The following is a 22,685-nucleotide window of genomic DNA, read 5'->3' on the forward strand; positions in this document are numbered from 1 at the left end:
GAGGGTGTCAGATCCCCAGGACTAGAGTTGAAGGGAGGACTTTGCACACACTAGCTGAGCATTCTACTGCCAAGTTTTAATACCTCCCATTGTTTTTTTGTTGTTGTTTTAGATCTCTTTTTATTTTTGTTATGTGTGTGTGTGTTGGGATAGGTACACCATGTACCCACCAGAGGCCAGAAGAGGGTATTAGATCCCTTAGAGCTGGAGTTACAGTTGAGAGCTAGCTGCCTGGTGTAGGTGAAGGGAACCAAACTTGGGTCCTCTATAAGAACTTTATGTACTCTTAACCACTGAGTCATCTCTCCAGCCCCCTTATTCACAGACCTTTAATTTTTTTTGGGGGGAGGTCAAGAGAGAGGTGAAACTTTGAAAATGTATGAGGGATTATCTTAATTAAATTATCTGATATGAGAAGAGATGTGTGTAGTGTCAGTTCCCTGGGCATGGTATCTATGACTGTATGAAAAAATATAGAAAGCCAACCAGTGGTATGCCACAGTGGGTAAGGGCACTTCCTGCCAAGCCTGCTAATAATGTGAGTTAGATCCTGGAGCCCACAAGGTGGAAGGAAAGAACCAGCCCTCTGGAAAAATATCTATCCTCTGACCTCTGTGCTACCTCCTACCCAAATGAATGAGTAAACGAATGAATGTTTTGTTTAGTTTCTTACAAAAACGTCAAAGCAGCGTGTGGTGTGGTACATTGTTTTCATCTCAGTACTGTGAAGGCAGATCTCTCTAATGACTTCCAGGCCAGTTGGAGCTACGTAGCAAGACTCTGCCTCAAAAATAAATTAAGTAAGTAAACGCAAAACAAAAATGGAGAATGCAGAGCAAGCACTAGCATGCGTTAGTTCACTGCTTTCTGTTCTTGATGGTGGTTGTGATGTGAGCAGTTCTCCAAAGCCTGAAGCTCTGACTTCCCTGCTATGTTAATATAACCTGGAATTGTGAGCCAGGATAGGGTCTCATTACATTGTCCAGGCTGGCCTTGAACTCATTTGTACTGCAGGCAACCTTTGGATCTTGCAACCTTTTCACCTCAGCCTTCTGAATAGCTAGGATTACAGGTCTGAGCCACCATACCTGTCTCTAGGTCTTCTTTGTAATTTCTTTCATGCTTCCTTGTTTTAAAGACCCTGATCATTTTATTTAAAATAAAAGCATATTAGTAAGTGAGTAGATATATTATATGACTTTAATGTATAGGCTAAACCTTTTTTGAACTATGTTGTAGGTTTTATTTTGTTTTGATACAGAGTCTCATACTGTAGAGTCCAAGCTGTTTCTGAGCTCATTATCCTCCTCGTAATTCTGACTTCAGGGATTACAGGTTTATCTCACCATGCCTAACTTGGTTGATAATTAGTTCACTTTGGATTCCTATGGGAATCATTGTCACCCAAACAAGTACTTTTCGTTATATTAAGTGCTTTATCCTTCTCTGTTTCATTCATGACTCTAAATATACTGGGAAAGCCTTATGTATTTGATAGGACATAGAAGTATAATTTGGATCTATGTATAATAGATAATCTTATTTTAGGAATGTTCAAATTAAGAAAAGTTATTGTGTTTATTTTGTCCCAACATAATGTTTGGTTTTAACCAAAACATGATGTGTAGTAGATTCCTAGGATTCTCCCGCCTGGAAGTGACCTATTTAGTTCAAAGAAAGTTTGACTTGTAACTGAATTTCAGGGCACTTGGTTTGTGAACTCACTTTTGTCATGTGTTGAGCTATTCATTATCTGTGACAATTTTGTGTTTTATTCTCTTTTTTATATTAAACTTCCTTCTTGATACCTGTTCATTATCAATTAGAAGAAAAAAGTGTCTGTTTAAATCTAGCAAATCAGATTTGTAGATGTTACCTTATTGGTGACACTTAGCCAAGTCTCTGCCCCAGTTTAGCTGGTGGTATGGCTTACCACCTTTCATTTTGGCAGTATGTGCTGATTAAAGGCTGGGAGAGTAGAAGAAGAAGGGCAGGAATGAAAAAACAAACAAACAAACAAACAAAAACAAAATCACAACCAAAAAAACAACGTTGTTTGTCTAGTTTTGTGCAAGGCATTTATTAGATGATTCTGCTATGTATTTTCTGAAGTTTTTTTGTTTGTTTGATTTGGAGACATGGTCTCCTGTAGCCTAGGCTGCCTCAAACTTGCTTTGTAACTGAAGATGACCTAAACCTTCTGACTCTCCTGCCTCTGCCTTCTGCTGGAATCATAGTTATGGGCTACAGCAGCTGCTTTCTGAGTGCTGGGAAAGGACTTCTCAGCTGAGTTACATCTGTTAAACATTTTCTTCTGTAGTGCTCACAGCAGCTTCAATGAGGTATATCCTCTGTCTCAGAAAAGTAGTCTCACATCTCACTGTGTAACCCTTGCTCTGCCACTCTTAGGAGTTGATCCATGCAGTCATAACTCAGAGGTGGTTGGCTTGAGAGGTCAGAGTTTGTGAAGTACCTTGGACTCTTACAGCTCTGTGAATGGAGAAGAACAGGGCAGGATTATTCAACAGACTAAATTTTGTGAGATAAAACAGTTTCTGTCCATATCTGGACCTCAAAAGCTTTTAAAACGACAGCAAAAGAGTCATGGCTCTTCAGCTCTCTTCTCTCAAAGGGGGGGAAAAAAAAAGACCCTTTGAGATAGTATAAGGAGTTTACATTTTTCTTTTTAAGATTTATTTCTTCCCAGCACCCGGGAGACACAGGCAGGCGGATCTCTGTGAGTTTGAGACCAGTCTGGTCTACAGAGTGAGTTCCAGGACAGGCTCCAAAGCAGTACAGAGAAACCCTGCCTTAAAGAACCGAGAGAGAGAGAGAGAGAGAGAGAGAGAGAGAGAGAGAGAGAGAGAGAGAGAGAGAGAGATTTCTTTAAAAATTTAAATTCTTATGTGTGCTCGTGGGGTTGAGCGTTATGTATAGGTGCCTTTGGAGGTTCATTTTCCCTGGAGCTGAAGTTACAGGCAATTATGAGCTCCCTGAAGAGCGCTGGGACCTGAACTTGGGCACGTTGTAAAAACAGTTGCACTCATCACTGCTGAATCATCTCTGCAGTTCTGAGAGCTTTCACATTTAATTTATTATTTCTTCCTCTAGTCCAGTGTTTCCTAGGCAGTTTTCTACTTTAGTGCTAGAAAATTTGTTCATGTCATGCTTAATGATTTGAGACTCTAGAATTTAAAAATCACTCATGTTCTGATTAAAAGCATAAATGGCCTTTTGTCTTTAATCTTTTAAAACCTAATCACTTTATTGAAATATTCATAGAACATAAAGCTTATTTATTTATTTATTTGTTTGTTTGTTTATTTGAGGTGGGATCTCACTGTGTAGTTCTGTTTGGCCTGGAGCTCCTTGGGTAGACCAGGCTGGCCTAGAACTGCCTGCTTGCATCTCCCAAGTGCTGGGATTAAAGGTGTGCACCACTACCTCCCGGCCCAGAATTTAGTAATTTTTATAAAGTTTACTCAGAGTTGTGCTAACGCACCACAAACTAATTTAAGAATTTTACCACCACCTCCAAAAGAAATCTTACACCCAATATCTATCACTCAGAACTCCCTCCCACACCCTGGAGGCTAAGCAGCCAGTAAGAGCCTTCTGCCTCTGTGTCTTTACCAGGCCAGTGGCTGCTTTCACTTAGCATGGTTTAGTTTATCCGTGTTTTGACATGCAACAGTACTTTGTCACTTTATTGTCTGTTACAACCATGTAGTTCAGTTTTAAATAAAGTAGAAATCTCACAGTGTCTCTGAAAACTGAAACTCAGACTTTGTTGTGCCCATGGTGTCTGTGAAGCCCTCTGTGCTGCTGTGTATCTTAAGCCACTGTGTGCAGTTTCTCTGGACTACACTTGTTATTAGTCACATTGTTAGACTGGACAATGTATTTAATGACTTTTACACCTTAATAATAACTCCTTGCACTGAATGGTGGTGGTGTACAACTTTAATCCCAGCACTCAGGGGACAGAGGCAGGAGGATCTATCTATGTGAGTTTGAGGCCAGCCTGGTCTACAAAATGAGTTCCAGGACAGGGCTTCAACACAGAGAAACCCTGTCTCAAAAAACCAGTAAGTAAACAAATTAATAGATAATAACACTTTTCAAGGGTGTGTGGGAAGATGTTTAGGACTAAATTGTATTTCATCATTTAGTTCTCATTTTAAGTTGAAATTAAATGCTTCTTATGTTTTAAAAACATTGTATATTGATTGGGGAAGGGCAAAACTCTTGAGTATATACAGAAACTAATTAGTAACCATAATCTCTCTCTTTTTTAAGATTTATTTATTATGTGCACAACATTCTGCCTCCATGTATCACTGCAGGCCAGAAGACGGCACCAAATCTCATTACAGATGGTTGTGAGCCACCATGTGGTTGCTGGGAATTGAACTCAAGACCTGTGGAAGAGCAGCCTCTGAGCCATATCTCTAGATGCCCCCCCCATAATTTCTTTTTACATTTGTATAAATACTATTAAAATTTGAGGGGGGCTGGAGAGAAGGCTCAGCAATTAAGAGCACTGACTCCTCTTCCAGAGGACCCGGGTTCAGTTCATTACACCCACATGGCATCTTTGATTCCAGTTCCGGGGATCTGATGTCCTCTTTAGGTCTCCTTGAGCACCAGGCAATGGTGTACAGATACACAAGCAGACAAGACACCCACACACACCACACGGTATTTATAAAATAAAAGTAAATTTTGAAAAATTTGAGGTAATTCTTTTTCTCTGTGTAGTTAACAGACATGCAAATGAAGGTCTTTGGTGTGAGGGTTTTTCCTGGGGAGGGAGTTGGTTTTGTTCTTGAAGTGTCTCACTATGTTGCCCAGGCTAGGTTCTCACACTCATAGTACTGTATCACCTGACCCTACTTTTCCTTGTGTATGTGGCTGTGTTTACCTGTGTGCACACTGAGAGGAGACAGGAGGACGTGGGCTATCTTACTGTCTGTCACGCTCCACCTTATTCCTTTGAGTCAGCATCTCTTCAGCTGGAGCTTATCTGATGGCCAGATAGCCCACCAGTCCTGTGTCCCAATTCCTACAGGGTTACAGGCGCATGAGGCCATGCCTGGAATTGTCACCAGGGGGCTGAGGATATGACTCAGATCCTCATGCCTGTGCAGCAAGTGTGCTTATCTGCTGAGCCATCTTCTCATGTCTCAGCCTCATTCCTCATGCATGCTTTCTCCCCCCCCCCCCCTTCCACCCTCTTTCCTCTCTCCTTCCCCTGTCCTTCATCCCTTGTTGTGACAGGGTCTCATTATGTAGCCTTAACTGGCCAGGAATTCATTTTGTAGACCAGGTTAGCCTGAAACTCACAGAGACTTGTCAGCCTCTGCTTCCTGAGTGCTAAGATTAAAGGAGTGTACCACCCACCTGCCTTCTCATGTTTACTTTAACACCAGCAATATTTTATTATTTATTTATTATTATTTTTTAAATTTGTTTGTTTCCCAGACAGGGTTTCTCTGTAGTCTGGCTATCCTAGAACTCACAGAGATCTGCCTGCCTCTGCCTTCTGAGTAGTGTAATCAAAGGTGTATGCCTGACTTAGCAATATTTTTATGAAGTTTACAAGTACATAGTTTTATCTTTGAATTATTTTACTTAAAAATATGTGTCTGAGTGTTTTGCCTGCATGTGTGTCTGGTGCCTGGGGATACCAGAAAAGAGTATTGCATCCATGGAGTTATGGATGGCTGTGAGCTGCCATGTGGTGCTGAAAACAGAGCCCCAGTCCTCTGTGAGAGCAACATGCTTTTAACTGCTTTGCATCTTTCCAGCCCCTATTTTAAAATAGACTCTTAAAAAAATATTTTAAAATTCTGGGTGTGGGTATGTGCACCTGAGTACAGGTGGCCTCCAAGGTTCTCGGGTGTAATTCCCCTTGGAGCTGGAGTTCCGGGTAGTTGTGAGCCACCTGATGTGGTGCTTGGGACAGACTCCCATCCTTCAGAAGAGCAGTAAGTACTCTCCACCCCTGAGCCATCTCAGCTCCTGCATTATTTCTCATATTATAAAAACATTTCTTCTACATATTCAGCCTTTGACAGAAAGTTTACACAACTTTGTCAGGTATTCAGAGACATATATGCATATGTTTTCATTTTCATGTCTTCAGGATTTATTTTTTTATTTTGGATTACATTTGTGCATGAGAAGAACTGCGGTTTGAATCCAGGGCCCCCTATAAGTGTTATGACATTGAGCTACATCCTTAGTTTGTTTTTTAAAAATGTAGGGTAGTGGTGGTGTACATCTTTAATCCCAGCATTCCAGAGGCAGAGGGAGGAGGATCTCTGTGAGTTTGAGGCCAGCCTGGTCTACAGAGCAAGTTCTAGGACAGCCAGGGCAACAAGCAGAGGAGCCCTGTCTCAAAAAAACAAAAATAAATAAAAGTAAAATTTTTAAAAATTCTTGTTTTAGTGAGTCATGTAGAACTTTCATATGTTGACATATTCCTTTGTAGCTTCTTTTCTTCTTTTTCTTTTTGAGGCAGAGTCTCTCTATGTAGCCTTGGCTGTCCCGGAACTCTCTGTGTAGACCAGGGTGGCTTTAAAGTAAAAGAGATCTTCCTATGCCTGCCTCCTGAGTGATGAGATTGAAAGTGTGAGCCACTGTGCCAGCTAGATGTTTGTCTAAATCACCACTTACTTTCTCAGAAGTTCTTTGATCTGAGGAAGTAAGCAGACTCAGAGAGGCAAAGGCAGGTTTTCCAAAATTGTAATTATTACCTGAAAGGTCAAACTGTATTATTGATATCAAATAATGTGTTTTCCTTGAAATAGGAGCTTATTCTTTAGAGACACCTGCCCCTTGTCATGTTTGAATAGCAACAGAAAGGCACATTTTCTAGGTACTGTGACATCCCTTCTTGCCACCAGGTGACCATAATAAATCAGTGTTCCCTCAAGACAGCCTTCACTGTCCAGGATGCAGAAGTACCTTGTTCATTTCTCATGGCTTCTTACTGCACAGAATATTAAAGAGGCACAAATTCAAGGCTGAAATGCAGGAAAGTTAATGATTTTGCTGATTTGTCAAGGCCATCACAGAAAACTATCCTTTTAAAACAGTGCCAGTGTGGGGTGGTAGCTGGGTGTCGTTCTGTGTAGTTTGTGTTGTGATGCCACAAGTTTTATCTGCTGTTGCTTTTGTTTCTTAAGTGTAAAAGAAAAATCAGTGATATTATTATGGCAGTACTATAGGTGTCACAGGACCCCTAAAACAATCTTCTTTATATACCCAGGAAAACGATCCAATCAGAACTTGATTCTTAAGAATCCAAGAAAACATGTACAGTTTTGGAAGAAAACACTGTGTATTTATATGTGTATTTATAATTGTAAAAATATTAGAGATAAGTAAAAAATAAATTATGTAATCAAAGTAATAAATGGGGCAACTAGCAGAATTTCACATTTTTCTTTCTCTTAAAACTTGCTGCCCTGATTTTAATCATATGGGATGATTTTTATAGTAGTCATTAGTTGTGAGGTTACTGAGTATTGTATATCTTTGAGAAATTTAAAATGTTCAAGTTTTAATGGAAAAAATGCTGAGAAAACTGTGTTTTAAGGTCCCTTTGGCAAATTATATGTGGATTTTTATGTCCTAACATAATTAACTTGAATTTTTACTTACAGGTGCCCGGGAATATCATGTCCAATTTTTTAGCAACCAGCCAGAAAGGGCATGGGTTCATGAGAAACGGGTACGGGAGTATAAAGGTCATGAACAGTATGAAGAGTTACTAGCTGAGGCAACCAAACAAGCCAGCAATCACTCTGAAAAGCAAAAGGTAACTGACAGCCTATTCTGTGTGGTTTGCTTTGTTTGTTACATTGGAGATGCAACCCAGGGTGTTTCCCACGACTGACAAGCAGTCTGCTGCTCATCTATATCCCCATGTCCATTAACACATTTTATAACTGATCATAGTGATATGTGCCCATAATCCAAATACTCATTAGTAAGGCAGATATATCACTTCAGTGTTTGAGGCCAGCTTGGTCTATATAGTGATTTCCAGGCCATTCAGAGGCCCTGTCTCGATCAAAAACCATAGTAAGTAGTTGTATATGTCCTGTGATATTGTACTGCTATTAAAAGCTGTCAGAATTGAGGCTGTAGAGAACTGCTTTGGTAGAGTACTTACCAGCATACATAAAACTCTGGCTTGGGGACCATATAATCTGGACATGGCCTCATGTCCAGAAGAGGCAGGAGGATCAGAACTTCAAGTTTTGCTACATAGAGTTTAGGGCTCTCCTGGGACACATGGGATCCTGTCTCATAAGGCAAAGACCAACTTTATAATCTGTTGTGAATTGATGTGTACAAATCCAGTATCTACTATTGATGTTATTTTGCTAAAGATTATAAGTAATTTTTCTGTATTAGTGTCTTCTCTTAATTCTTTATTCTATTAACAAAGCTATTTTATCAAAGATTTAAAAGTAACTTGATAAGACCCAGGAGTGTGTAGATCTGTAATGCCAGCATTTGGGAGGCTAACATAGGAAGGGAGGGTCCAGGTTAAAATTGGCTTAGGCTACACAGTGAAACTTTATCTCAAAAAACCAAAACCAGACCAAATAAAAAGTTTTATCTAATACCTTCTGTGAAATAAGTATTGTTGAAAACATTGATGTACTTATTTAATCTTCATAAAATTCTTAATAAGGTACATTTTTTCTTTTCTTCAGACCAGGGAACTGAGGTGCAGAAGACCAGTTACTGGTCCAGCTCAGGCCACCAGACATACAGAACCAGGGGATAGAGCAAGAGTTATAGAACGACAGTGCATTTGAGGTGGTGGTGGATATTTAGACTTTTGAAAAAGATTCTCAGTATGTCTTGTTGATTTCATTTATTTATTTATTTATAGTTTGGTTATGTTTTATTTATGTTATTTGCATATATTCATTGTACCGAGTGCTAGGCTTCATAAAGATAATTTTTCAAGCATATCATGCAGTTATTGTAGGTCTCTTATACTTCAGAAATTTCTAATTCTTATACTTCTAAAAGTTATATTTTGCCTAGGAGTGATTTCATTTGCCTTTAATTCCAGCATATAGGAGGCAGGAACAGACAAGTCTCTGTGTTCAAGTCCAGTGAGTTTTATCCACTAATAGCAAAAACACCAAATTTTATCACAAACTTTTAAAAAATTATTCTACTTCTCCTTGTCCCCTCTTTTACCCCCCCCCCCCCCCTTTTAGCTCCTTTGCAGGTGCAGTGCTAGGCAGTGTGAGCTGCCGGCTGTGGGTATTGAACTCTGCTCTTCCAGAAGAGCAGGGCAGGAAACCCACCCCACCCACTGCCTTTTTTTTTTTTTTTTTTTTTTTTTTCCCTGAGAAGGGAGTGGTTTTTCTAGACAGGGTCTCTCTTTGTATCTTTGGCTGTTCTGAAACTACCATGCTGGACTCAAACTCGCTGAAAACTGCCTGCCTTTGCCTCTGCCTCTGCCCAGTCCCAAGTACTTGGATGAAACAAATTTCAATATATAAAGAGGGTTTTAGTTAATTTTATCAGGCTTATATTTTAAGTCAACATTTAGCATAAAACACACCATCTCATAGTCTGACTCTTTAAATTTTTTTATTATTATCACTTTTTGTTGTTGTTGTTGTTGTGAAATAGGGTCTCCTAGAATTTGCTTTTTAGCCCAGTCTGGGGTTGAACTCCCACTGATTTGCCTTTCTGTGTTTCCTGAGTCTTGGGATTAAATGTGCGTGCCACCATGCCCAGCCCTATTGTTATATTTATTTGTGTACATATGTGTAGCTCACTTGCTATGATGTGTATGTGGAGGCCAGATATATATGTGGGGAAACTTTCTCTCCTTCGGCCACATGGGTCCCCACGTGCCATTTCACTGGCCCCCTGTCTGAACAGCTCTTGGTTGCTTTGCTCATCACTTTCAATTAGTTTCTCTGGTCATCTCACACAGTTTGAAAGCTTTCTTACCCCCCTGCCCACCCAGACTCTTTTGCTCAACCATATGGAAAAGAATTCCGGGTTTGTTCATCACCACCCCATTCGCAACACACATGGCTTTTCTTGGTTGTGTTGCTTTCTTGGGTTTTCTTATTTCTCCTCATTCTATCCTTGTTTGCATATTGGCATAGATTGGCCACACGCCTCTAAATGTTGGCTGACATCAGGCTTTGCTGAGGTCCCCACAGGACCTGATTTACTTGCCTACAAGTGGAGGAATAGCAAGTTTGCAGTGGCATGTTCAATGTTAGTGTTTCTGTAGTCTTTCTTCTTTTCCATTATTACCATTCAGCAAATACTGATGTGAAAGGACAACTCTTTGGAGTGTTTCAGCAGAGTAGTCACCAAAGAAATAGAAACGAAGGAGCAGACCATCACATAATTTAATAGAGCAGTACTAGTTTATTAATGTCATGAGATCAGCACATTCCATTTATTTGTCTGGAGAATCTGAAAATATTTATGTGTACTTGAAAAAAATTGCTGGGTGCTTAGAAAATACATGTTGGTTTTAATGTGCTTATGAGACTTAGATATAAAATCTCACATAATGCCTGTATCTTTTTATAAAGATTCGGAAGCCCCGGCCTCAGAGAGAACGTGCCCAGTGGGACATTGGCATCGCTCATGCAGAGAAAGCATTGAAAATGACTAGAGAAGAAAGAGTAGAGCAGTACACTTTCATCTATATTGACAAGCAGCCAGAAGAGGCTTCATCCCAAGCAAAGAAGAATGTTACCTCCAAGACCGAAGTTAAGAAACCCCGAAGACCAAGATCTGTGCTGAACAGTCAGACAGAACAGACCAATGCTGGGGAGGTGGCCTCCTCACAATCAAGTACTGACCTTCGAAGACAAAGCCAGAGGCGGCACACAAGTGTGGACGAGGAAGAGCCACCTCCTGTTAAAATAGCCTGGAAAACAGCAGCCGCAAGGAAATCCTTACCAGCTTCCATCACAATGCACAAAGGGGGCCTAGATTTGCAGAAGTGTAACATGTCTCCAGTTGTGAAAATTGAACAAGTGTTTGCTCTTCAGAATGCCACAGGAGATGGGAAGTTTATTGATCAGTTTGTTTATTCCACGAAGGTACCTCTTGTTCTATAGGGGTTTGGGGAATGGTACTAAAAAAAAAAAAAAAAGCCACTTAAGAATGTAATTTAAATGCCCTTTGGATCCACTGCATTTGAAGCAGTCCTGTTTACTCTGGGCAAGAAGCTATGTTCTTCCCAATTCCCTCTTGTAAGACTCTCCCATCTACAGTAGATTAATCTTGAGCAATGGAGCCAGGATCGAGGTTAGCTCTGGAAAGTCATGGAAAAACTCGGGAGTTTGCCATTTCTCATTTGTAGAGTTAGTTTTTCTTTGTTGTAAAGTATGATTTTTATTAAAATTTTTCTTTTATCTGAATTGTTATAACAAACAAACAAACAAACTACTGGAATAATTGTGCCTGTTGATCTGTTAGGTTGTTCCAGCAGTAGCTTTTTAGTTTAGTTTTGTTTTAATTTTAACTACACAGTTCATCTAATTCAATGTACCTAGACATTATTTTGATATGTAGTCAGTACAAAGTGCTAGGTGAGCTGTTTTGTACTTCTTTCTCTCATCTAAGTGTTTGGAAAACAATGTACATCCTCTTCCACCCACCTCTCTAGTGTCCTATGTAGCCCAGGGGAGCCTTAAACTATGTAACCGACCCTGCTCCTCTGACTCTGAGTCTCCTGTGTCTGTCTCCCCATGCTGGGACTGTAGACATGCCCATGCAGCTGGTGCTAGGGTTCTAGACATTAGACAAGCTCTGTACTAACCAAATTTCAGGTCAGCCTTGTGGCTGCTGGAGTGCAGATTTAGTGAGGGTTTCTTGCATGTCCTTAAATCTGCACATTGTGAGTTCCTATTAAATCATGTGCTCCTCTGACTGGGCTTGGTGGTTTGCACTATAATTCTAGCACCCAGAAGGCAAAGGCACAAGGCCAGCCTGAGCTACATAGCAAAACCTTGTCTGAAAACATAAAATGGGCTGGTTATGCCTTCAGGCCTAACAGCTGTACCTGTCTATACCTTCTCAGGCCTTCTCTTTATCTAGCTTGAAGCTGTTTGAGCAAAGGCCATTTTCAGCTTGGCATTGCTGAGTGAGCAGTTTTGTTAGATTCCTGTTAGCTTGGGATATCTCATTGAGTTTTAGAAACATTTCATTACTATGTTGGTCCTATAATGAACTGTGGTGAGGAAAGGGTAATTAATGGTATAGGTCAGCTACTAAAAACCTCTATCAGGCTTCCACGTAAGGCAGTTAGTCTTTGACGTGAAGATGTCAAAATTTTTTGTAACATTAGAATATGTACATACCTCACAACCCACTTATAATTTGGGGTTTGTGATTTTGATTTAGTTGCATCTCATGCATGTGTATATTATGAAATTCTGTGCTTTTTTTCTCCATTAACAGACGCATATCAAAATAGTTGATTATATATAGGGATGTTTCATTCTTAGAAATGTTCAGGGTTTCTGCCTGTCAATCTGCCTCTGCCTGTGGGTTTAACTGCTTTCAATATGGCTCAGTTTCCCAAAAAAGTTTATAGTCTCATACTTCTCTGTTTCCTTTTTCTTTTACTTTCTCCTTTTTCCTCCTTCTCTTTTTCCTCTTCCTCATTTCCTTTCCTTGCCAGAAGAGAGTGTTGGGATCCTTTGGGGCTGGAGCTGCAGGCATTTGTGAGCCCTGAAATAGTGGTGTTGGGACCTGAACTCAGTCCCCTAGGAGAGCAGCAAGTGCTCTTAACCACTGAGCCATCTCTCTAGCCCCAGTGTGATCCTTTTGATAGCAACATTTGCATATTGTTTGAATGCAAATTGCCTTTATTCTTAGAGCTAGTTTTATTTGCTTCTGTATGAAAAAAATACTCCCCCCCCCCTAAAACTATTAAAGGAAATTCAAGATAAAACTGATCTTTGAGGGCTGGAGAAATGACTCAGCCCTTAAGAATATCTGCTGTGCTTGTAGATGTGGGTTTGGTTCCCAGCATCCACATGATGACTCACAACCTTCTATAGTTCCAGTTCCTGAGGGTGCAAGATCACATGCTGGTGTCTGCAGGCATGCATGTGGTGCACATACATTCAGGCAAACACTCACACGTGTAAAATGAAAATAAAGCTTTAAAAACAAAGTAAACTTTTGAAAAATAAATATAATAGTTAAAATGGCTCTTATTTCATTACATTAAAAAATACCTAAATTAATATCTGAGTTAACTGCACCTGCTATCTGCTCCATGTGACCTGTTTGTTCACATTTTGTAAACATAAATGGCATATTTCTTTCTCTAAAGATATTCTCATCTCAAGACACATTGTCCTTTTACCTTTGTAACAGATGACTTCACCAAATGACAGTGGTGTAAAGAAAGGAATTATTCAGATTAGGGATTACTTTGTTTTTGACAGAAAATTAGGTGATGAAAGTTCATTTATTAAGGGCATTTAACACCTGGACTTAAGGTAAATAGTTTTCATTTTTCTTTCAAGTAATCTCAATGTATATTTTAAACTATATCCTGATGACTTAATAAAATGTTTCTGATAATGACTAATCATAATTGACAATACAAGCTTGAGCAAATTATGATTATGTTAAACCATCTTTCTAAGCTCATGACACTATGTGCCTGCTAATTGCTTGTTTTTTATTCTGCCTCATTTTAAAGGGAATTGGTAACAAAACAGAAATAAGTGTCAGGGGGCAAGACAGGCTTATAATCTCTTCACCAAGTCAGAGAAACGAGAAGCCAGCTCAGAACTCGTCATCCCCTGAGGCGACATCTGGTTCTGCAGGTGGGTATGACTGAGGGGCACCTGGATCCATGCTGAGAGGTGTGGTAAATGGAAACAGATCATAAGGGCACACGTGCGTAGGTATTTCATAGTAAGAATCCTTCTTCATATGATAACTCTAACCAGTCCTAGGGGAACTAAAGCCCTCTCCTGGCCTCCACAGGAACCAGATAACATACAAGGTGCACAGGCAGACATGTATGTTGGCTGAATATTCATTCACATAAAACTAAAGAGTTTGATTTTAAAAGCAATCATTTTAGTAAGAAATAATGAACCCAAACTAGAGAGCTTTCTCCATAGTTCTTTTCCCTACAGGAATTTAAATACTAGGATAGTTCCATAATTAAGAGTATGGCTGTGCACTCAGGAGGCAGAGGCAGAGGCAAGTGGGGTGGGTCTCTGTGAGTTCGAGTCAGCCTGGTCTACAATGCGAGTTCCAGGACAGCTAGGGGTGTTACACAAAGGAAGCCTGTCTCAAAATAACAAAACAGAGAGAGAGAGAGAGAGAGAGAGAGAGAGAGAGAGAGAGAGAGAGAGAGAGAACATAGCTATAAATTCTGTGCTGAGTGTGGTAAGTGTGCATGTAATCCCAGCCAAAAGAAACCAGCAACATTCCAGCTCAAAATAAATAAGCAAGTAAATAAATAAAGGAGGGGGTGATGTAGCTATGAATTATAAGCATGTCTAGGTCCTTTCTCTTTTTTGTAGAACAGCAGTTTACTCTTTCATCAGTTGTGGACATTCTCATCCTTCCCATTTGCTCCTTTATCCTCAATTGGAAATAAAATTGTTGGTAGATGTGTGCAGTGTTAGTATCTCTAGGACCCAGGATCTAGCTACTCCAATGTGTGACTTGTTCTCTTTACAGTAGACATCTGGAACTGAAAACGGCAGTGTTATTTTACACACACACACACACACACACACACACACTCTCTCTCTCTCTCTCTCTCTCTCTCTCTCTCTCTCACTGTTTCTGTTCTGACATACATTGGCCATTTTGCAAACTTCTGTACCCAGATTAGTGGACGATTTTTCCCCATACTGACCAGTTCTTAGACACTTGCTAAGTGACCTTTTTGTTTGTGAGACAAGGCCTTATTGTATTGTGTGGCTCTGACTTGTCCGGAACTCACTGTGTACACTAGGCTACACTCACTGAACTCAGATGTCTCCTGCTTCTGCCTCCTTAGTATGGGATTAAAGCATATGTCACCTCATCTTTTGATCACTTCTCACAGTGTCAGACCCTTCAGGTTTAATCTTATCTGCTTCTGGTTTTTTGGAGGTAGAGTATTGTTGTGGATCCCAGGCTGGCCCTGAACTCACTACTCCTTGCTCCCACCTCCCAGTTGCTGTCCTGACCAGCATCAGCTCCCATCAGAATAGACTCCAGGAGGCTCCAAGACTTGAGTTTTCTGAGGACAGGAGGCTGGCTTTGGATTTCAGCTCTTCTGGCCTCACCTACCATGATCCTGTCTCCAGTCTCTATCAATAGTCTGCACATTGGGGCTGTTCCTACTCCCTCCCGTGACTGAGCCGTTTGCTGCAGTAGCTCACAGAAGTCAGGCAAGAACTATAGTGGAGTTTAGCATTTTGTCATCAAAGATGCCACAGAGGCTGCAGATGTGCAGACAGATGAAGAGACTCCCCGGCAATAGGCTCAGAGGCTATAGTGTCTCTGCCCTCCTAGGTACCTCCAGAGTCCTCATCTGAAAATTCTAGTGCCATAGTTCAGAGGGTCAGGGGGCTTCATCATACAGGAACAACCTGTTATTTAGGCTTTAGTCTGTCTTCGCTTTGGGGCAGGAATTTGGGCTTGGAACTGAAAACTTAGAACAGCTGTGACCTTCTAGTGCCTAGCCTCTAGCTAGCAGTCTACCAGGAGTAAAAAAGACTGATTGATCCATGCCTTCTACTTCGCAGCTCTATGCCAAGAACTAGGTCAAAGACCAAACAGGACAAATATATATTCATACCACTCAGAGAATTAGAAAGGATTTAAGAATGAAGGGCAGAGACCACATATATACTTCTCCTTTTTAAGACATGACATTTATTAATTTGTGCGTGTGACGCATGTATGCCACTATGAATGTTCACAGAGGTCAGGGAAACCTGCAGAAATGGGGTCTCTCTTTCCACATTGTGGGTCCCAGGATTGAGTTCAGTCATGGTGGCAGGTCCCTTTACCCATTGAGCCATCTCACTGATCGAGAGTTGTAGTTGTTTATGCTCTTTGTTCTTTGTGGGGGGCTGTCACCCAGCTGCCAGATAATCACATGGAGGTATATTCTTTCTTATGAATGCCCAGCCTTAGCTTGGCTTATTTCTTAAATTATCCCCGTCTACCTTTTGCCTCTGGGCTTTTATCTATCTCTATTCTATACACACTTCTTTACTTCTTACTCCATGGCTTGCTGTGTAGCTAGGTGGCTGGCCCCTGATGTCCTCTTCTCTTTCTTTTTAATTGCTCCTCAATATCCTCTTCCCAGATTTCCCCTCTGTATTATCTCTGCCTGCCTGCCCCACCTAGTCTTTCTCCTGCCTTGCCTTTCAGCTCTTTATTAGACCAATCAGGTGTTTTAGACAGGCAAAGTAACACAGCTCCACAGAGATAAACAAATGTAACATAAAAGAATACAACACATCCTTGCATCATTAAACAAATGTAGCACATCTTAAAATAATATTGCAAACACAGTGTACTTCTCAGTGTATTGTAATTGTCTGCTGGAAGAGTCAGAGTCTGGAAAGCAGAAATAGAGATCTTGACTCAGTAGTAATCCAAGCAAATCTGTGATGGAGGGTACAGAGGGCTACTTTTGAGAGTTTGAATCTAATTAAAATCTGAATTATTACAAAATCTATATAGCAACCCCATTCAATAAAAGGCTTGGTGGCACACATTTGTCATCCCAGCATTCAGGAGGCAGAGGCCGGAGGAGATCTGTGAGTTCCAGAACAGCCTGGTCTACAGAGCAAGCTTCAGAACAGCAAGAACTGTTACACAGAGAAACCCTGTGCAGGGATACTTGTGTTAGCTCTCTAAAAACAGGTTGGAGGGATACAGGACAGGGCAAGATCTTTCCAGAGGGCACTGGGCACAAGTTGAACGAGGCACAGTAAGTAGAGTATCTTTATCCAGTATCAAACTGGGAAAGGAAGCTGACCTAGAGAGCCGAGGGAGCAGCAAGTGGCAACCAGGCCTGCTGCTTCCATCTTCTCAGACACCATCTAGTGAAGTTGAAGATGAGCAAGTAACAAGTGACTTAGACTTTGCATTGATTGCCCATGATGTAATATTTGCTTTCTTTTGACTATTCAAAAATCAAATCCTTTGGCCTTGGCTATTCAAATAGGTGTATCAGTTTTTATAGTAGCATTGTTAATTTGTCTCACTTTAAGTGAGATGTCTAGATCTTGATTTACACACCTAAAGTCCCCTGAGAAGGGAGAAAATAAATTCTTCATTTCATACTGGACAGTGTTTTCTTCTTCCAGTTTTTTGAGACAGGTTTTTCTCTGTGTAGTCCTTGGTTGTCCTGAAACTAGTTCTATAGACCAGGCTGTCCTCTGCCTTGTGAGTGCTGGGATTAAAGGTGTGTGCCACCACCATCCGGCTTTACTGGACACTTCTTAAGTGCCACAGCTTCTATTAATGGGTCATGTTTTCTGCTCTTCCCCTCAGCTACTGAACATGTCTTTGTGTAATCTATTCATTATAAAATTCAAGTTCTGCTGTGATCTTTCACCTTTGTGTTCTTTTTTAAGTAGAATGTTCTCTTTCTTTGTAATTAGGAAAAGGCAATCTTCCTTAGACACATATAGTTAGGTTCTAAGTTTTGACTAGAACCCTATCTTCAGGGATGGTTGGTACAACTTTGATATTGATTTTCGTTTAGTTGCCAGTGATGGTTAGTAAGCATAATTTTGTCTTTTTAAATGGTCGGCTCACTTTTTTTTGTAAAAATAACTTTTAGTATTACAAAGGTCAGAAGAGATGCTTGTTTCCCCTTAGAAGCCATCGTATCATCTCAGCTGCAAGGGGAGTTCTTGAGCGTGTTCTCTCTCTCTCTCTCTCTCTCTCAAAACTTAAATACCTCAACTTGTGCCACTGACATATTTCTGTGGTTTGAAGACTGACATTTACATTCATACTAGGTTACGACATTACTTTCCAAATCCACCCCCACCCTTAGAAAATAAGTATAAAAATTATTAGTGGTTTTAAATGTGTTTGTTCTTTATGTAGCTTTCAGAATAATCTTAAGAAGTCATGTTGCCTCACCCTCTGTAAGACAGTAAGCAGGTGAGGGGTTGGTAGAGTGTCTGCCTAGCATGCACAAAACCCTGGGTTCAAATCCTGGTACTACATAAACTGGCTTGTTGGCTCATGCCCATGATCCCAACCAACACTTGAGAGATGGAAGCGGGGAGATCAGAAAATCATGGTAGTTCAAGGATAGTCTGGTCTGCATGAGAACCTGTCTCAGAAAAACAAAACAAAACAAGCTGTATCTGATAAACACATCACAGGATGGTAAGAAAGTTCAGAGACTGCAGTTCAGATTGTTTGCCAACCCCACATGCCACCCTAGAAGCAAGTAGGTATTGTTTGCTTGCTGGCTTGTTTGCTATTGCTTCCAAGTTGTTTTCATTTTTGTTTTTCTAGGTAGTACTTGAGTATTAATGATTGTACTGAAGCCTGGAACCTCTGAAATTCTTAGCTGGTCTATGTGGGTAGGCTCTCTTGCCTTAGTAAACATTTTCTTACCAGTTTAAGGAGAAAAGTTTAGAGTAAAGGCTAATTCCAGAACTTTGATGGACTTTTATGACTAGATTGTGACTTGGTGCTAGAAGCAGATTAATTGTAGCTCTGAAATATTCTGATGACACACTGTGGAGATAGCTCTGCAACTAAAGCACTTACCAGCAAGCAAGTAGCCAGGAGCTTTGATTCCTTGAACACATTTAAGTGGCAGGTGAGCATGGTAGCCCATCTGTAATCCCAGCCTTGGAAGGTGGCTATGGAGACTCTCCATCAGTGAGCCCTGGGTATGACTGATTCCTGTTAGTGCCTTCACCTGTATGTGCACAAACTTGCACACACATCTGTACACATATATACCTATGTGAACATGCATTAACACAGGTGTATCCCATTCATATATACATGAAAAGAAAAATGTCAGTGAGTACCTGACAACCTGAGTTTGATTATCAGGACCCACATGATGGAAGGAGAGAACACATTTCCACAAGTTGTCCTTTGATACACACACACACACACACACACACACACACGTACACAGAATAATAAAAAATTTGTTTTTTTTTTTTAAATAACAAAATAACTATGGTATTGCCAAACTACTGACTATCCAAAACAAAGTAGTGAGATTGCTCTTTGTTCTGGATTTGACCTAAGGCAAAGGGAAGCATTTCCGTGTAACCCAGAGCAGTGAACTGCAGGGTTTTGAAGGTTTCTGCATTGCTGCATAAGAGACACTTCTATCTGATTGTACAGGAGGTACACAGCTGGAGGTCAGAGGACATGGTGGAGGGTCAGTCGTGTCCCCCCACCCCCCATCCCCCGGCCATGTGTCCATGTGGGTTCTGGGGATGGAACCCAGGCAGTCAGCCTTGGTGTCAGGCACCTTTACCTGCTGAGCATTTTCCATCAGTTGTACTGAAGACCTGACATATAGTCGCAGTGAAGGTGTTGCTGTTTGTAGTGTCACAGAGGCACTCATTTCTGGTTTTCCTGGTATTCTTCCAAGTTGCCATGTCAGTTTTTATTTTTCCGTGAGGTCCACATAAGTTTTTAACTGTTTGTTTATTTGAGACAGGGTTTCTTTGTATTGCTTTGGAGTCTGTCCTAGAACCAGCTTTGTAGATCAGGCTAGCCTCTAAACTCACGCAGTTCTGCCTGTCTCTGCCTCCCAAGTGCTGGGATTAAATGCCAGTACTTATCAGTTTATTTTTAAGCAGTTGTACTGTTTAAAAATCTTAAGCCAGGTATGGCAGCTCATGCCTTTAATCCCAGCATTTGTGTACACACACACACACATACACACACACACACACACACACACACACACACACACACACACACACCTTAAGCTTATTTTACTAGTAATTTGTCTCATGGTTAGTTTTTTGTGTGTGTGTGTGTTTTTTCCTTTTGAGGTCAATCTCATGTAACCAAGAATGACCTTGAACTTCTGACCCTCATGCCTTCACCTCCAAAGTGCCCTCCTTTGTGTGCTGTAGGGAATCTTTTGCAGGGCTCCCTGCACATTAAGCAAACACTCCACCAACTGAGTAGCCATTTCCGAGTTAGTAGTTGTGTTTGGTCACATGTTTGCATCCATCCTGCTTTTCCTCCGGCTTGGTTGGTGTAGCAGTAATATAACTTACACAAGTGTACCATAAAATTTGTTCAACTCACAAAAGGTGCAAAATGTGTACTAGTGATTGAATTTTGAACCAATGTGGTGTGTGTGTGTGTGTATGTGTGAGAGAGAGAGAGGGAGGGAGAGAGGGGACACAGGTGCAAATGCATGTGTATAGAGGCTAGGGGGTGTATTTCTCAATTGATTTTCACCTTGTCTTTTGATACAGGGTCTCATGGCAACAAGCCATGGAGACCCTTCTCTGACTTCCTAGCAGCAGGATTACACGCATGTGCTGATAAGCCCCCTCCCCCCCTTTGCTTTTTCTGTTTTAAGTGGTTGCTGGGGAGCTGAACTCAAGTCTGCCTGTGTGTATGGAATAGCAAATTTCTTTGTGCTGATCCATTCAGTCCCTTCATCCCCAGAGTTACACTTCTTAAGTATGTTTACCGGCCTTCAGGAGTAAACTATGCCTCTGCTGTTTTGGCCTGACTAAACTAAAAACATTATCTCCCTTACTTATATAACTGGGATCTTTTATAGAGCCCATTCTCAGTTGATTTGAACTATTAAATAATTTTGTGTTCCCGAGTATTTAAAAGGTTTTTAATAACTTTTCATTATAGAAGTAATGGCTAAAAATGTCAGGAGTCTGGTCAGCCTTAACCAGATGAGTCCAACAATCTTAATGAGTTTTTCTCTGTTTGTGCTTAAATCATTTCATAGGCCCAGTAGAAAAGAAGCAGCAAAGAAGATCAGTCAGGACTCGATCTGAGTCAGAGAAATCCACTGAGGTTGCGCCAAAGAAGAAGATCAAAAAGGAGCAGGTTGGCTTCCCACATGTAGAGAGTTAGAGTGTATCTGTAATATGGTGGCTTATCTCTTGTCACCAAAGAAAGATTCTCCCCACCTTGGCCTCCTTCCTGAACTATCATTCCATCTGTCTTGGTGGGTTGCAGTGGCGACGTCTCAAATGGCTGTCGTCCTGTGGTGGTGCTTCAGGCACCCTCACAGAAAACAGGTTTGGGAGATGGGAAGGCAGCAGTGCAAGACCTTTGCATTCATTTTGAAATTCTGTTACAAGCACAATGAGTTCATGTTTTCATGAGTTTTATTTGGAACCATCATGGAGTTCCCTTTTTAAAACTTTGATTTTTGGTTTAAGCTGCTGATATATATTGCTTTTATTTTTTAAACAAGTCAAATTAATTTAATTTATATTCTTATATTTAAAAAGAAGGTAATCATAGGTGATCTGGTTTTTCTGTTGATATCACAAATCTTTTGAAATGTTATTTTTCCAGTGAAATGGCACTCATCTGAAATCAGACTGTTAGATAAACAATATTCAAGGAAAAAGTGTGTGGGGAGGGGATTACATTTTGATTGAATGTGTTCAACTGGTGTAATCAATGTAGCAATATACATGTTAATTACCTTTTCAAATAATTCTTAGGAATGATCTCCTATAAGTCATAAACTCAGATTTTTTGATTTTTAAAAAGTGAACGAATATCCATTTTTAGATAAGCACTTTGAGCTATGCCCCCAGAATATTCTTTTCTTTCTTCATTTTTCAAGATGGTCTCACTATATAACCCTGGCTGGTCTGGAACTCAATATATAGATCAGCTTGGCCAGGCATTCACAGAGATCCACCTGCCTCAGCCTCCCCAGTGCTGGGATTAAAGGTGTCTGGCACCACAACCAGCTTTAGAATATTTATTTTTTTATAGCCCAACCACCTAGTATTAAATCCACAATTAGTTCCAGTAAATTTAATATTTTAAAGCCATCTACCATGGAAGAGTGTACACTTTTTTATTTAAAATCTTCACAATTTTAAATTTCCAAATTTAAAAGCTAACTTTGTGGGTGCTCTATGGTATCACAAGCATATAAAACATTTTTTGAAAGTATTTAGCTAAAATTTCAGTAATCATTGTCATTTATCATATAATTTCCATATCTAGAAAATTCCAGGTCTGATAAACCTGTAGTATTTGTTACCAAAATGAAGTTGTGACATTGCCACCTGGTTCCCAAATTCAGTGTGTGACCAGTCAGTTCAAATTTATAAACAGAGTGAGCAAAACTAATGGGACAAACTGTTACTGCCACTGTGTTATATATATATATATATAGTTAGTAGCAGAGTAATACCAGTGATTGTTTAGAAGATTTTATATTTGTACAACTAATTGTATCGTACAAAAAACATTCCTGTTGTATGTTTTTTTACCTGTTGTAAAAAAATATAAATAAAAAAAATTTTTAAAAAGCTTAGAACAGTCCTTAAATATTTACAAATTGTGTTTCAACATGCATATTTCACACCTTAAAGAAACATAAAATTCCATTATAGCCTAAACAGGAACCTCTCCAAACAGCATCTTTTCCCTATTCCAATGGTTCA

At 40.2% G+C, this 22,685-nt stretch overlaps 1 protein-coding gene across 4 annotated transcripts in view; it reads left to right on the forward strand.

Annotated features, from left to right (window-relative positions):
• Nsd3 (nuclear receptor binding SET domain protein 3) overlaps positions 1–22,685 on the forward strand; it is a 102,208-nt gene that overhangs the window by 45,345 nt on the left and 34,178 nt on the right. For all 4 annotated transcript variants that reach the window (XM_051182143.1, XM_051182142.1, XM_051182144.1 and 1 more), the window contains exons 5-8: positions 7,674–7,828; positions 10,605–11,120; positions 13,742–13,868; positions 20,996–21,096. In XM_051182143.1, the coding sequence (XP_051038100.1) occupies positions 7,674–7,828; positions 10,605–11,120; positions 13,742–13,868; positions 20,996–21,096 (899 nt within the window). The remainder of the gene's footprint in view (positions 1–7,673; positions 7,829–10,604; positions 11,121–13,741; positions 13,869–20,995; positions 21,097–22,685) is intronic.

Source organism: Phodopus roborovskii, unplaced genomic scaffold, assembly GCF_943737965.1.
Source record: "Phodopus roborovskii unplaced genomic scaffold, PHOROB, whole genome shotgun sequence".
Classification (NCBI taxonomy): domain Eukaryota; kingdom Metazoa; phylum Chordata; class Mammalia; order Rodentia; family Cricetidae; genus Phodopus; species Phodopus roborovskii.